Source organism: Podarcis gaigeae (genome assembly GCF_964106915.1).
Source record: "Podarcis gaigeae genome assembly, chromosome: 7".
Taxonomy (NCBI): domain Eukaryota; kingdom Metazoa; phylum Chordata; class Lepidosauria; order Squamata; family Lacertidae; genus Podarcis; species Podarcis gaigeae.
Window position 1 is genome coordinate 41,879,615 of NC_139683.1, and position 16,093 is coordinate 41,895,707.

A 16,093-nucleotide genomic window follows, 5' to 3' on the forward strand; every position below is an offset into this window, starting at 1 on the left:
CCACCAAAATTGCAACATAACTTTTACCCCAGCAACCCAGTGAACCAATCACTGCCCCAGGCCATCTTTAGAGACCCTGCCTGGTAACAGAGGGGTGGCTCAGCAGACCCCACCGCAACATGTGCTCTCCATGAAGGAGAACACGCTTTGTCTTTGGGATCAACCACTCTTGCTGATAGGAGGGAGGGTACAGAATACAAGCTTTACTTCCCCTTTCACTTTTGTGTATATGCAGCTATTCTCATTTTCTTAAGACAAGCTACAGTACTTTGCACCAAGAGTTGCAACAGAGGAAAAAGAAAGTAAAGCCTCAGTTGTGTACTCATTTCTCTCTCACTTATCAAATCTATTCTTTTGGTGCTTGGAATAATTAATAAGCAGATTTTGACAATCCAATGGCTTTTAAAAATGGAAAATATGAATTATACTAACAATGCTGCATGTTCATATTTTGAATACAGTACATTATAATGGTATATTTATTTGTGTTTGTTTGTTTGTTTAAAAAAAACCAAACTAGGCTGCCAAGAACTGTGAGCAACAATGACTGAAATGTCATTACTTTCTTCCAAGGATAACCGCCAAAAACCAGAAGGTATTTCCGCCCCGCTTCTTGGAACTTAGTGCAATTTACCGTATTTTTCGCTCTATAACACGCACCTGACCATAACACGCACATCGTTTTTAGAGGAGGAAAACAAGGGAAAAAACATTCTGAATGAAACAGTGGATGTATCATTTTTGTGCTTCATGCTGTGGCCACAGACATGTGATCTGATGGTGAATTTGGGCTGACCCAATGCAAAAATCCTGAGAATCCCTGTGCATCCTTGGTTTGTAACCACGTTTTTGCACCATTGCAGCCCCAGGCAACAGTGGGTGCATGATTTTTTGGGGGCAGGCTGTAGCCATGGACATGCTATGTGCTCTGATGGTGAATTTGGGCTGACCCAATGCAAAGATCCTGAGGATCCATGTGGATCCATGGTTTGTAACGACGTTTTTGCACCATTGCAGCCCCAGGCAACAGTGGGTGCGTGATTTTGGGGGGGCAGGCTGTAGCCATGGACATGCTATGTGATCTGATGGTGAATTTGGGGTGACCCAATGCAAAGATCCTGAGAATCCCTGTGGATCCATGCTTTGTAACCACATTTTTGCACCATTGCAGCCCCAGGCAACAGTGGGTGCGTGATTTTTTTGGTGCAGGCTGTAGCCATGGACATGCTATGTGATCTGATGGTGAATTTGGGGTGACCCAATGCAAGGATCCTGAGAATCCCTGTGGATCCATGCTTTTTAACCATATTTTTGCACCATTGCAGCCCCAGGCAACAGTGGGTGCGTGATTTTTTTGGTGCAGGCTGTAGCCATGGACATGCTATGTGATCTGATGGTGAATTTGGGGTGACCCAATGCAAAGATCCTGAGGATCCATGCTTTGTAACCACATTTTAAGTGGGGAGCGAAGGAAAAACAAAGAAGGGGCATTAGAGGGGTGTGCAGAGAAGCAGCTGGCTAAGAATGCAGGAGAGGGATTTAATGGGAGGGAGGAAAGAAAGGCAAAAGTTTCCCCCCACCCAAGCCAGCCATCTCTCTCTCTCTCTCTCTCTCTCTCTCTCTCTCTCTCCCTCTCTCCCTCCCTCCCTCCCTCCCTCTCTCTCCCTCCCCCCCTCTCTCTCTCCCCCTTCCCCCTCTCTCTCTCCCTTCCCCCCTGTCTCTCCCTCTCCCCCAGCAGCTCCGGAGCTTGCCTGGAGGGGAGGGGCTTTCCCTGCTCTTTGTTCCGTTTCAGCAAACACAGCAACGAAACAGAGGAGGGTGGGCAGTAAGACCCTGAGGCAGAATGCAGGAAAGCAGCCGCTTCCTCTTTTCAGGTTTCGCTTCTCCGTGCAGCGTGCAGCGCCGCGATTTGATTTTTGCATGATTTTTCGGCTCCAGGGACCACACATTCGCTCTATAACACGCACAGACATTTCCCCTTCCTTTTTAGAAGAAAAAATCTGCGTGTTATAGAAGGAAAAATACGGTACATTTCTTTAAAGTTTTTGAACAGATTTAAACTGTCCCCCCCCCCATACTTTTGAATTTGTTTGTGTGTATCTGTATATGTAGTACTTTGGTTGTATCCTCCCTCCATAGTATCTATCCCCACTTTTGCTGTTGTCCCTTAATACTGTTCTCTTGGGATTATTACTTCCAGCTTGGCTTGCCTTGATGTTGGATTTTTACCCGAGGGATAGCTCAGTCAGTAGAGCATGAGACTCTTAATCTCAGGGTCATGGCTTTGAGCCCCACATCCGGCAAAAGATTCCTGCATTGCAGGTGGTTGAACTAGATGATCCTTGTGGCCCCTTCCAACTCTATGATTTTATGATTTCTATGATTTCCTCAGTCTTTAAGACAAATAACCTGGAACAGTGTACATTGTTCCCTAGCATGGTCTAGGGAGGGATAAATGTGAAGTCTGGGTGTCAGGGGTTCAGAAGGAGAGACACAGGAGGGGGAGCAAATGGAGAGTGAGGAGGAGGAGTACGAGGGGGGCGCAGGCAGTGACAGTGGCCAGAGTTATTCCACAAGCCTCTCTAGCGAATCGGAGGACTCACAGAAGGGAGCGCCGGTGGCCAGAGCGAAGGGGGGTCCAGGGGGGAAGCCCCAGGAGGAAGGGGCCAGCGGGGAGTCCCTGAGCAGCAGCTGGAGATCAGGACCAGCGTCTCCACCAGAGCGCAGTGGGGAGGGGGAGTCCCAGGAGTCGGGACCAGTGTCCTCACCACCAGAGGGAGGAGAGGAGTCAGGTTTGGCAACACCCACATCAGGAAGCGGGGAAACGGTCAGAAGGAAAGTCACCGGCTGGGCGCGCGCGCCAAGTTCAAATGTACAGGAGCGCGGCACAGCGGGGAGCCCGGGAAGGGAGCCAGGTCCTAAAGCCCGCCGGAGGGAGGGGCAAGACTCAGGAGGCTCAGCGTCAGAGGAGTCCAGGAAGGAGGGAACCCCAGAGGGCAGAAGGACCCAGCGCAGGAAAGAGCAGCGCAAGAGGTGGAGCCGGGCTAGAATCTTAAACTGGTGTGGGTGGAGCAGTGAGTCAGAGGGGACTTAGCGTCAGACGTGGGTCTGCGCGCCCAGAGCTTGGAAATGGAAACTAAACTTTAATAAAGACTTTTGTATATAACATCCACTGGGCGTTGGTCCTCTGTGAGCTGGGACCTAGCGGCAGTCCTGACACTGGGCTATTACATGTATGTGAAATTTGATTGGAAGTGGAAACTAAGAGTCAGAGTAATTATTACATGAAAACCATCCACATCTTTTCTATTCTGATTCAATCATTCTCATTCATTCAGATTGTGGGACCTAATTTGGATTAGGATCAAAATATTGGGTCAGGGTAGTCAGACACTTGTTCTCCATGTCATGGCCCTAGTCCTGATCCTTCCTGCAAGTTGCTGTTAGCCATAGAGGGCGAAAAATATACCTAACAGCAAAAGCTGTAGACTGTATATTCTTACCTGAGAGTATGGACTCAGCTATATAACTGCAAATAAAACATTTTAAGTGTGCTGTAAGTGCTATAAACAATGTGACACTTGATGGCGATGGTGAACCTTATGGAAAATTCAATGTATTTTTAAAAGCGCTTTTCAGAACGGTTTTTATATGTGTGTACAGTGGTACCTTGGTTCTCAAACTTAATCCAGACTGGAAGTCAGTTCCAAAACCAAAGCGTTCCAAAACCAAGGTGCACTTTCCCATAGAAAGTAATGCAAAACAGATTAATCCATTCCAGACTTTTAAAAACAACTCCTAAAATAGCAATTTAACATGAATTTGCTATCTAATGAGACCATTGGTCCATAAAATGAAAGCAATAAACAATGTACTGCAGTCACACAATCAATCAATCAATCAGTAGCTGAACTGGGTTCCACACAGTCACAAAAACAAAACAAAAAAGCCTCGAAAACAAACATGCATAATTAGCAAAGACAGACAGAACTCAGTGTAACACTCAAAACAAAAGTGTGGCACTCAAATTGGAAGTGTAACACTAAGAACGGAGCATGTTTGGCTTCTGAAAAAAAGTTCACAAACTGGAACACTTACTTCGGGTTTGCAGTGTTTAGGTTCCAAGTTGTTTGAGTACCAAGACATTTGAGAACCAAGGTACCACTGCAGATCCCACCTAAGTCCCACTGAACTGCATAGGGCTACATGGCAAGCCTGTATTTTTAAAAACGTTTTATGGCAATGGGCTGCAATCCTGAATCTTGGCCAGGAATGGAGTGGTGAAGCCGCCACCACCACCTTTGAAGACCTGTAGCTCACACTGGACAAGGTAAAAGGTGGAAGAGCAGTAAAAACACAATCTTTTGCTACACCAGCTCCAGGCTGGCACAGCAAGAGACCCATAGTGAGCGTATTGCTGGCAGATGGCCTGGCATAGCATCCAAGTACCTGCAATGCTCCATTTTCTGGTTTACATTGGCTACCAGCTGAGGCAATACCATGGAGGCCCTGAGTCAGCATCCTAACCTCTTCCAGTGTGACGGATAAGGCTGCTCTTACGTGCCTGAATGTGCAATAATGATTTACTCACTACATTTTTATCCTGCTTTTCAGACAGTTATGGTCTCCCAAAGTGGCTCACAGTAATTAAAAAAAGAGGGAAAGCAGCCCTGAGTTGTTAGAGAATTGGCATGGATGCAAATAGCTAACATTTCCTCTTCCCACCACCATCCTGATCAAAATTGGTACCTGGTTTCTAAGAAAGAAAGGATGTTGGGAGCTTGAAATACAAGATTCCGTGTGACATCTAGTTATAAAATGTAGTGATCGCACATTCTTTCTAACTTGTAAAACTTTAAAAATATTTATTACTTGCATTTCCCCCCATTTTTTTGGAATACTTTTAGGGATGAAGGAAAACATTTGGGGGGGCTTGCCCTGCAAGCAGCGTAGCTGTGCTGCTGTAAATGCTCCAGCTTCATGTGTTCACAAAGCTATCCATCACATTCAAGATCTAGAAGTAAAAGTGGAAGAATCCTTTCAACAGGTACTTTATTTATTTCCCAACCTTCACAGAAATTTTACTAGGGCTCATTTTCATTTGACATCAAAAATAGGCGCACAAGTAATACTATGAAAACAATAATAAACAACAATAGCAATAATACCGAAAACTCCATTTGTGGGTTGCTCTTCCCAGGGCAGTTCGCCTGGTGCCTTCAGTTTATATCTTTAGGCGCCTGGCAAAAACATTCCTCTTGAACTAGGCCTTTGTCTGATTAACATTCTATGTGCTTTTAAATGTGTATCTGGGAGGAGGGGGTTATTGGTTTGCTTTGTTTTTAATATGTGTCAGGGAACTGCCATCAGCGCAGAGATGGGAGGTGGAAGGGCAGTTGGGTTACAGGGAGCCGCCAGAGATCTTGAGAAGCAGTTAATCCTCCAGGGAGGAGTGAAGCCACGGCTCCAGTGGGGAAGGGATGCAGGGCTCAGAAGATGCAAGGGAGAGCCATAACACCGAACCTAAGCAAAGCAGCGTGGGGTGGGGGAGGCAGGTCCCGCTTTGCCCATGCCCTCTCTGCACAGTAGGCTCATGCGCAGAGAGGGGAGGCGTAGGATGGGGGTCAAAAAACTGCTCTGCTGGGGAGAGTTTAAGGACCGCCCACTCCCAGATTCTGCTAGCAACTGAGCAGACATGGAATTGAGTCAGTCTGCATTGTGAACGTTTTGGACAAATAATAAAGCCTTGAAAAGACCAACGAGGAGTCTTGCCTGTTTGCTCTCGAGCAACCACGCCCGCATTCATAACAATATGTTTTTGTATTTTGATGCTGTGAACCACCCTGAATTCTTTGGATGGAGGACAGTAAACAACTTTAATAAATAATAAGACTGTATAGAATTTTCTTATTTTGATTGCCTTATGATGATGGACATTTTGGGTTGCTCCCTACACTGCTATTTGACTACAAAATTAAAAACTTTCAGTTTGGCTGGGAAATGCAGGTTTCAATATATCAGAACAGGATGTGTGTCCAGTCATTGTATTTTCACAATATCTATATATTTTTTCCTTAAATGTGAAATCACAAATAGCCCAGAGGTGGATCATTTGATCCAACCCTTTGATCCAACTGTCACACACTACATCCACAACTCAAATATTTGGCAGATTACACTTACTTTGTAAGCCAAGTAGTAATAGAAAAATTAAGATTTTAATCTTGTTAACTGATTTATAGACTGCCATTATGAAAGCTGCTGTTACAAGGCTTGACATGTTTAGGAAAGCAATACATAAAATATAACGTTGCTGTCATATTTGTATGATTTTTTTTTAAGTCTGTGGTCGGTGAAATCATTTAAAAACAAATGCAGCTTATCTCCATACACATACTCAGCGCAAATTCTACAACATAAAATATGTTAATGAAGCATCTACTTTGTATTTGCAGTATGATCACTTGTACAAGCTGGAGAAAATTCCATGGTAAGGATCTTCTGAGTTTTGATTTAATGTTTGTACCAGGCACTATTCTAATTGTTTTTATTTTACTAATGCACACATGGAGTTCTAGCATGAATAAGGGCTTCTCCTTTCACTTTAATGCTTGCTTGCTTACTTCGCCAAATCTTTATTAGGCATTACAAGTATAGGCCGTCATAAAACATCCGTATATAAAATTTTAAAATACATGACACAGAACATGTGTCATGTACTTCAATATTTTTTTGTAGTTTTTGTAGTCCCCCCCCCCATTACTATTAAGGAATTTTCCTTTGTAATTTTTGGTTGTTCATATTTATATGTATCTGTTTAAGCAAAATAAAAGCTATTTAAAAAATTAAAATATATACAATAACAGCCATATAAAATTTGTAATAACGAGGATTTTCATTGGAGTTTCTTCCCGCTAAATAGTGCCATTCACTTTAATGATGGAAGCCTGCTTGTGCACACATAGGGATCCCCACTTATATTTTGACCAATTAATTTTTAATGTTTTTCAATTTTTTTAAAAAAATGTATTTACCATCACCTTAATTCTAATTTAATACAAATTTAAAAGTGACTTCCCACCCCGCCATCTTGATATTTAACTTCCCACAAGAGTTGAGGTGTTAAGGGTATAAGCCAGGAAGAAGAAGAAGAGTTTGGATGTGATATTCCGCTTTATCACTACCCAAAGAAGTCTCCAAGCAGTTAACATTCTCCTTTCCCTTCCTCCCCCACAACAAACACTCTGTGAGGTGAGTGGGGCTGAGAGACTTCAAAGAAGTCTGGCTAGCCCAAGGTCACCCAGCAGCTGCATATGGAGGAGTGGAGACACGAACTCGGTTCACCAGATTACGAGTCTACCACTCTTAACCACTACACCACACTGGCTCTCAATATGAGAATGGGGAACATTCTCATATTGGTGGGAGTTGAAGTCTCATAGCAACATCTTGAGGGTTATAGGTGTCTTGATTAAGGCAAGAGTTTCATGAAAGATGTGGATACTGAAGATGGATTTGAAGTAACATGTAGATGTTACAAGGACGTTCCAGTCTTAAAATATTTACTTATATTTACAGGGAGTCAGATATTAAAAATATTGAAGATAGCTGGTTATCCTCTGAACTGAAGGCTAAACAGTCCTTATATTGGGAAGGTAAAAATGTATTTACCCTCTCTGTCACAATGTTATTAGCCAAACTATTTAGTTCAACTTATTTCCTGAGAATTACAGAATTATTTATACTAGATGGTGCCCATCTATCTAGTGGTTGGAATGTCTGGAATCTGTAGGATGATGCCATTTGCCATTTGTAACTCAGAAATTTCTGCAAGGGAGAGGACCAAAGGAGAAAACAGTAATTCTCTTGACTGCTGTGTTGAAATAGCCCTTAGCTACAGTGAAGGAACCTTTTCCAAATTCCTTTTCCACGACACATTCTGTGTTCACTGCTTATACTAAGATATATCAGATAACAGTGATTTTGAAAGTATGTTGTGTTTTTGAAACTGAGAAACCAAAACAGATTTTCTTTTAGATAATGTTTACTAAAACATAAGCTAAAATGTAAACAGCTATATACATTTGCAGGATAGTGTTTTCATGGATAATTTATCATCACTGTAAACATTCAAATATTCAAATTTTTCTTAATGCTGATGAATATTTTCTCATGAAAACAGGCAGAGTTGTGTCTCATGCTGCTTTACGCACAGCGGCAAGCAGTACTGTTAAGTATTGATTCTAGTAGAAAAGAAGGGGGCAAGTATTGTTTTGCCCAGCAATTACACCCCAATAATTCCTTGTCTGTGTAATTTACAATAGTAGGCTAAATGGAGAAAATATATATACAGTCGCTAGACTAGCTTTAGCATTTACTTATGCAAAATCTGAAAAACAAGGCACATTCCATGCATGTTGTACACATTTTATACCTGTGTATCTGAAGAAGTGTGCATGCACACGAAAGCTCATACCAAGAACTAACTTAGTTGGTCTTTAAGGTGCTACTGGAAGGAATTTTTTTTTGTTTTGACTATGGCAGACCAACACAGCTACCTATCTGTAACATTTTATACCATTATACTTTATCTTTTCCATGATGCTCCCACAAATTATTTCAATACATTCTGGATCTCCTCCAGATATCTTCTGAGGTCCAAATTGGGTAAAAAGTCTGAAAGTTACAGCCTCAAACTATTACATTGACCAGGTGCAAAATTCACTCTGTTGACTGTTGTTTTAAACTGCAAAATACTGCAGGAAATTTGGCAGAGAAGTGTTAACTGAAGCATTATTGCAACAACAAAAATGCAGAGCATACATAGTCCTCATGTGATTGCCATGAAATAGCACAGCAATGGGCTTCACCTTATAGCTATCAATATAAAGTTGCAGCACCTATCTGAATTCAATTCTTCTGGGCAGTTATACTTAATGTGTTGCTTTTTGAAAGAAGGGAAAGCCCACTTGGGACTGCAGCATATCTGGAATTCTTTAGGCACCATCTGCAGTTTTGTGTGTGGAACTGCAGCCACCTACGTTTAGTCAATTGGACCTATTCAAGCCATGGTCACTTTTTCTCTGACCCTCAGTAAATGAAACTAACTGGAAAGGAACTGCAAGAGTTAGAGGGGAAAGCAGCAGCAGTATGATAAAGGGAACAGAGAAGCCACAAGCATTACATAAAAGATGGGCAGAGACAGGCATTGGGATAAGGAAAGCTTTTCTCGAGGGTGAATAACAAGAAAGGAAGAGAATGGGGGAGGAGGGAATCTGAAGTATCCACCATACATTTAAAGCACATGGCCTCCTGCTTCCCAGTTGCCCTGGCCATCTGCCTGAATCTAAGAGAATGAGGGAGCCAGGGGTGCATTTATTTGATGTGCACCACAACCAGGGGCAACCCCCAAACCAGCTATGGAGACAGCTTTCCGTAGTTTTTAGCACATCCTTGGGGGGTAAACATGGTTGACAAACTGATATCTGTTCAGGGCTGCCCCGAGTCACACAGCAACTTACTGTAACAACTTCATGGTGAGTTCTGGCACCTATTTTTCTGGGGGGAAAGCACTGTTTATTGTTGTATAAACTGTATTTTTGTGTGCCTGGTTCTAGGACTGTGTATGTGACATGCTAAAAACTTGTTAAAAATGCATCTCAGATCATGCATTTTAGATAAACCTGAAATGTGAAACAGTGGCACAAATATTTCTACCCCCCTTTTTTTAATTTCAAAAGATGTCCAGCCTTTAAAGCAGAAAACAACAGCTGTTCTGGCAGAGGTCACAGAATTAGTTATGAGATTAGAAGAGGAACGTAAGAGGGCTGCAGATGCTTTAAAGTTTGAGGAAAACCGCAGAAAAAAGCTATACCTAAATGCTGATAACCTGTCACGCTGGAGGCTGGAACAGCTTCCCATAGCTGTTCAAAGAGGTATGAAAATTAACTTTGTAAAGCAGGTGTGAGAAACTTTTTCAGACTTACTTGAATATGACCCCCAAAGCCCTTTGGTAACTTAGATACTAACAAGTTGATTATGTGTAAGTTGTCATGGACTGCATGAGATGCATCTTGAAGCTTGGGGTGGGTAGGAAACTGCAACTAGAAGGCAATGAAATTAGAATCATAACATAACATAACATAACATAACATAACATAACATAACATAACATAACATAACATAACATAACATAACACATAGCATAACAGTAGCCAATCACCAAAATCAGCTGTGTTGATAACAAAGATATCATGACATTATATCCAAACCCAAGATCTGCCAGGATGAGGGGTGTGTGGGGTGGAATAGGCTTATCTCTCATTGAGCCAGCTGAAGTCTCCCATCCTAGGTCAGCCTGAGATACATTAGTGTATGAATTCCATCCCCTCTCAGCTGGGGCTCATCTGAAGCTGGCTTAGCCAAGGCTACCTGAGAAATGGGGAGAATCATTCCTATTGGATCTTGTATTCCAGTGAGGCAAACTACCTTAACTTGGTGCCTTCTAGATGTTTTGCATTACAGCTCTCATTAGCCACAGCTCACACTACCAGTGGTGCACAAGGCAGTAAACCTTTCCCAATTGAACTGCTTATTCATTAATGGAGCTGCTCAAGATGAGTTTACAGGGTGTTGGGGAGATGCATAGATTTTGGACCATTCAGTAGGATTCAAGCAATGCAGTGTAAGAGAATCACCATGGAACACGAAAGCAAACTAACTTTCTTTTCCAAGTTACTCTCTGTTTTATCATTTATTTAGCAAGGCAGAGTTAGGTTTTCCTATCTCACCATTCACCTCTTGCAGTAGAAGGTGAAGCTGATGCTCTCCTCAATTCTTTTCTTGATTACTTCTTATTCTAAGATAGAAAGTTATTCAAGTGGATGGTAAATATCTCGTTTTCATTGCTTTAACATTCAAGAATCAAGAGTAGCAGAGGAGCCAAGGAACTCTGCTCAGAGCTATGAAATAAAAAGAGAGAGCAGCTTTATTTCAAGCTTGCTTCCCAGTTGCCCATGTCTTTGCTCTCACATCTACTGATAAGGGTCATAGGTGGACAACAAGAGGAAAGAAGCAAAGGGTGGGACCCATGCCCAGGTTAAATACATTCTGAGCACCACCAGCTCCCCATCCCCCGGCTTGTTGTGGCATCTCTCTCACTCCCACTTATGGCAAAGGTTGGGCTATCCATGACTGCCCATGATGGTTGAGGTCACATTTAGGCATTGTATGCTCAGTAGCCCAGGGGTGGGGAATCTACAGGTGTTGTTGGACTACAATTCCCATCAGACCCAACCAGCATAGCCTGTGGTTTGGGATTATGGAAGTTGGAGTACAGCAGCATTTGGAAGGCCATAGGTTCTCTATCCCTGCACTAACCCACCCAGAAGCCAAAAGGAGCCACAGATGTAGCCAATTAGGGAAGAGGGGAGATTGCCTGAGGGGAAGACTGGAACTCTTTAGATGTGTGCAGAGGAGTAGGAAAGAGGGAAGGCAACCAAGAAGGGAAGAAGTGCTGAGAGAGGTGACAAAAGAGTAATAGCCAGTTCAGAGAGGGAAAGAGTGCAGAGGTAGGCAGCCTCTGCCAAGGCAGCTGCTTGAAGGAGGCACATGGTAAGTGCAGAAAGGGCAGGCAAAGAGTTTGCTGGAGAGCACAAGGCTAGCTGGGCAGGACAGCTTATTGGTAGCCTTGAAGGAAGAAACTCCAGCAGGACTTGAGAGACTTTCCTATAGGACAGCTACAGTGACACACAGTAGAGTAAGATGCTGCAAGGGTGTGGGGCGCTTAAGTCCTGCCCATCTACACTCCTGGATGGAACTCCACCCCAAGATGTGGCCGTTGGATGCCTCAGAACCATATACCACTGTCCAAGGTCTTCCTACTGCCTCATCCCTTAATAGTGCTAGTTCACAGGATGATGAAAGAAATATGAGTAGAAAATGCTACAGAAAATGAGATTTGCCTGATGCCACAAGGAGTAGCTCTGCGTGGAAGTAGCGACTCACTTGTTCCACCCTGACATCCCGGAGCGTGAAATGGCTCCCTGCTGTGACAGGATGGGTTTCCTCTACTCAACTAGCAAAGATGGAAGGTTTGATGTGAGGAAAGGTACCGAACTTGGTTTCTCTTTGCCAGGGGCACGATTTCAGCAGCTGTTGTATGCACAGAAGGATTATGTGAGCATATATTTCATAGGAAACTGTGTAGAGATTTGACAGTGTATCAGCTGAAATTATATGTTCCGTCTTTAAATGCAGTTGTCATAATTTTGTTATACTGCATAGCTTATTTTTCTTCTGCAGAATGGGAGAAGTGTTCACGAGATATTTCAGAATTACAATGGCATTTTGAAGAAAAGAATAATCAGCTCCAGGATGCAGTAAACCAACTGACAAAAATAGAAGTAGCTAATGCAAAAGTTCTGGAGAATATAGCCTACATGAAGAAATACAGCCCTCTGCTGGGAGAAAAGCTGTCTTATGAAGGTGGTGCAATGGTACAAGTGAAAAAGATATACACACAGGTAAACAGATTAAATATTTTATTTTATTTCCCCCATGCCCAATGAGATTGGTACATGCCCTTTTCAGAGATTTTCTTCCTGTATTATTATTATTACATGCCTATAATGATAAAGAGAAATGTGAAAGTACAGCACCTTTTAAAGTAGAAATCTAGAAGAGTCCTAACTTATGAAAAGGCAGATTTATTATAAAAGGTAATATATAGATTAAGCCAAATTCTTTGAAATATATATAACAATAAATGCTAAATTAAATACAGACCCAACCAGAAAAGTGGCTTTAAATTAATGGTTAAGTCAGCATTTTCTTTCAAACCAGGTATGACATTATGAAGTTAACAGTGCAGTCTTATGTTTGTCTGTGTAGCAGTAATTTCCGTGGAGTAAGTGAGTCTTCTCAGACCAGTGTGTGTAGATTTACAGCTTAAATAGCAATTTGAAAACTATTTAAAAGAAGGTTAACTAAAAAAATACTTGCTACTTTTAAAAGCAAAATAAAAGAAAGGCAAAGTTATTGGAAGAACCGTTGTTCTCATTGGTTCTATCAAAGCAGCATTGAAACTGCTGTAAAAAATCATTAGAGAAATCATTTATAATAATTTCCTAACTCGAGCGCACATTGATCATGTTCATACATCACAGTAAATCCGACTTTTTGGTTTATCTTGGCTTCCTGTGAACAAGCAGAGTGCTGGTGCATATAATCTGTTCTTCCATGCCTTTAGCTAATTAAACAATCTACATACATCCTTTTAAACTGGTGTGTGTGTGTGTGTGTGTTTGTTCTTATGCTATGTGTTTTTCGTGATTTTATATTGTAAAGCACCCTGTTATCTTCAGATGAAAGGTGGTATAGAAATTTAATAAAACAAACAAATCCTGTATGATTAAGCAAAGTTGGATGCAACAAAACTAAAAGCGATAAAATAATGTTAAATGTTTTGATGATAGTGATCCAAACTTTATTTGATTGGTCCTCCTCAAACCACTATTTTGGGAGTGGGTAGGGATTATCTAACATAGGCACAGAGTGGAAAAGTCAAGAGGAGGACATTTGTAACTTTGCTTCTTTGAAAGGTTTATGCCACAATAAATGTGTCCATCTTTAATGTACAACAGGACTTACTGCAGTAGACTAGCACTCTCAAATTCTTTAAATTGGCTATGGTTATTCACACCCTCTTAATCCATCTGCCCAAAGGAAGAAACTTAAGCCACCTTCTGTTTGGGAAAGGGGAAAATAGTTGGTTGCCTAATACTCAGTAAAAGTAAGCCAGCCTCCCAAAGAGTTTTAGCTGTATGTAAATTTGCAATCCTAATTCTCATTAAACTCAGCTGAGATTATTTTTGAGTAAATGGACATAGGATTGGATTTTAAGTCTCAGTTTTATCCTTTAAAAGGCAGCAAAGAAAAATGCAAAAGAATTAAATAAATAACACTACACCTTTTCACAAGGAGTCAAAAAAGTGAGAACAATCTTATAACATTTTGAGCTTTGCACTTTCAGATTAATTTCTTTACTTTTTAAAGACCAAAACTGGATATGATGTAGTTCATGAAGAACTTGTGATGGTGAACAGTTTGCATCAAGATCTCACGGAAGAGTGTGAAAGGGAAAGAAAATATATGGCTGAACAAATACAAATAGCTGAGTCATTGTTGATGAGTTTAAAGTAAGCATTTTAATTTTTGTGGTATTATTGTTGTTCAAGTTGTCTCTCTCCTTTTGTATATAGTCTACTACATTCTTTGGAAAGCTGTGTCTGATTAAGTTACTTCTTCCTTCCTCTTGTGTGCTTTACACATTCTCAGGATTACAGGGGTTGGGCACTGTGGCTTTTAAATGTTATCTGGTGCAGATGTGGAACATTAACATTTTGTTTTGGGGTTTAGGCTTTTGCCTTTTATTTCCAGCCTCTTGGTATTTGCAAATGTTTCACAGAAACTTAAAGTTGGGAAGGACCCAAGGGTCATCGAGTCCAACCCCCTGCAATGCAGATATCTCAGCTAAAGCATCCATGTCAGATGGCCATCCAACCTCTGCTTAAAAACCTCCAAGGAAGGAGAGTCCACCACCTCTCATGGTGGTGGTTTAGAATAATTAAAAATGTGTTCAGTTTAGGGTTACTTAGTCCTTTTATAAAACATCCTTTATCGCAATGCTTTCAGCAATAGTTTTATGATACCGAGGCAAGGGAGAGCTGAGTGTAGTCAGACAAGACGGCCCATTTCAAAAAAACGTTTAAGGAACTACAGAGTGAGATCCCATGGTCAGAAATACTCAAAGAGAAGGGAGTCCAAGATGGACGGGAGTTTCTTAAAGATGAAATGTTAGAAGCACAAATGCAGACAATTCCAGGAAGAAAGGAAAGGAGCTTACAGACGAGTTGAGATTTAAGAAGGCCACGTATAAGGAACTGACGAAAGGGGAGGAGTATACATGAGTAGCCATTGGTTGCAGGATGAATATCATGCTGGCCAAAGCTCAGAAGGAACACAGGCTTGGAAGAGAGGTTAAAAATAGTAATAAAAGTTTCTTTGGCTATGTGCAAAGCAAGAGGAAGAACAGACAAATAGTAGGTCCTCTGCAAGGAGAAAACAGATAAATTCTGTTGGGTGACAGAGAAGGCAGAATCGCTCAACACCTACTTTCCCCCCGTCTTCACCCAAAAGGAAAGCAGTGACCAACCTGGTGATAACAGAAGAAACAATGCAAGGAGGGAGCTGCACTATCTATGTAGTCTTTTCAGCACCTAATGAATATCTTCCTGTTCCAACAAGCATTTTAGTTAGAAATCTTTCCCAGTCTGCACTTGTATTGGAGATGCCTTTAATATTTTAATAGTTTTATCATTTGTGTGTTTGCCACCCTGGGCTCCTTTGGAACAGAAATATTTTTCTTTTATACCACCTATCTCTAGCCTAGGTTATAGCCCATTCCCTCAATCTGTAATTGTTTGAATTGTTTTTAGAAGTTTGCATTGTATTGTTTTATTACTAAAGATATTTTTGCCAACTTTGGATCCTTTGGGAGGAACACTAAGATAGAAATTTACAAACAAACAAACAAAATAACAAAAACCTCAACAATACAGAATCTTTAAAATAGTGGCTCTAGTCACATGCTGCTTCAAACCAAAGCACAAGGCTTGGCATGTTGTAGTCATTCAAATCTGAGCTCATTGCTTCATTGAAACAAACCACTAGCAGTAAGTCAAGAACAACCAAGCAAGCTGCTCATTCACGTTAAATCACAGTTAAGAACTATTTGCAAATCAGGGCAGGACAAAATAGCAGCTAACTCTGCACCACCATGATTTACCAATGATGTAAAAATATTCAACCAAATATTTGCTATAGCACAAGAATTAGTGCTAGTGCAAAGGGAATTCTCCCTCTCCACCTCTATGCCGCCTTCAAATCTGCTCTAGAGGTTTGGGGAAACTCCCAGAACAGGAAAGCAGAGAATGCAGAGGGGTAGGAAAGCAGACAATTCTTATTCCTATGTTGATTACAACCCTCTATGTTGATAGCAGATGAGCACTTTAATCTTCCTGTTTTGCTCACT

The 16,093-nt window shown here is 41.5% G+C and overlaps 1 protein-coding gene across 13 annotated transcripts in view; it reads left to right on the forward strand.

Annotated features, from left to right (window-relative positions):
- Positions 1-16,093, forward strand: part of CCDC178 (coiled-coil domain containing 178) — a 130,288-nt gene that overhangs the window by 9,778 nt on the left and 104,417 nt on the right. For 12 of the 13 annotated variants that reach the window (XM_083747704.1, XM_083747706.1, XM_083747702.1 and 9 more), the window contains 7 exons: positions 521-595; positions 4,908-5,047; positions 6,456-6,490; positions 7,579-7,655; positions 9,741-9,935; positions 12,304-12,524; positions 14,056-14,198. In XM_083747704.1, coding sequence (XP_083603830.1) covers positions 544-595; positions 4,908-5,047; positions 6,456-6,490; positions 7,579-7,655; positions 9,741-9,935; positions 12,304-12,524; positions 14,056-14,198 — 863 coding nt within the window. In that variant the 5' untranslated portion in view covers positions 521-543. Of the gene's footprint in view, positions 1-520; positions 596-4,907; positions 5,048-6,455; positions 6,491-7,578; positions 7,656-9,740; positions 9,936-12,303; positions 12,525-14,055; positions 14,199-16,093 lie in introns of those variants that run through there. The other variant, XM_083747700.1, reaches the window with a different exon arrangement.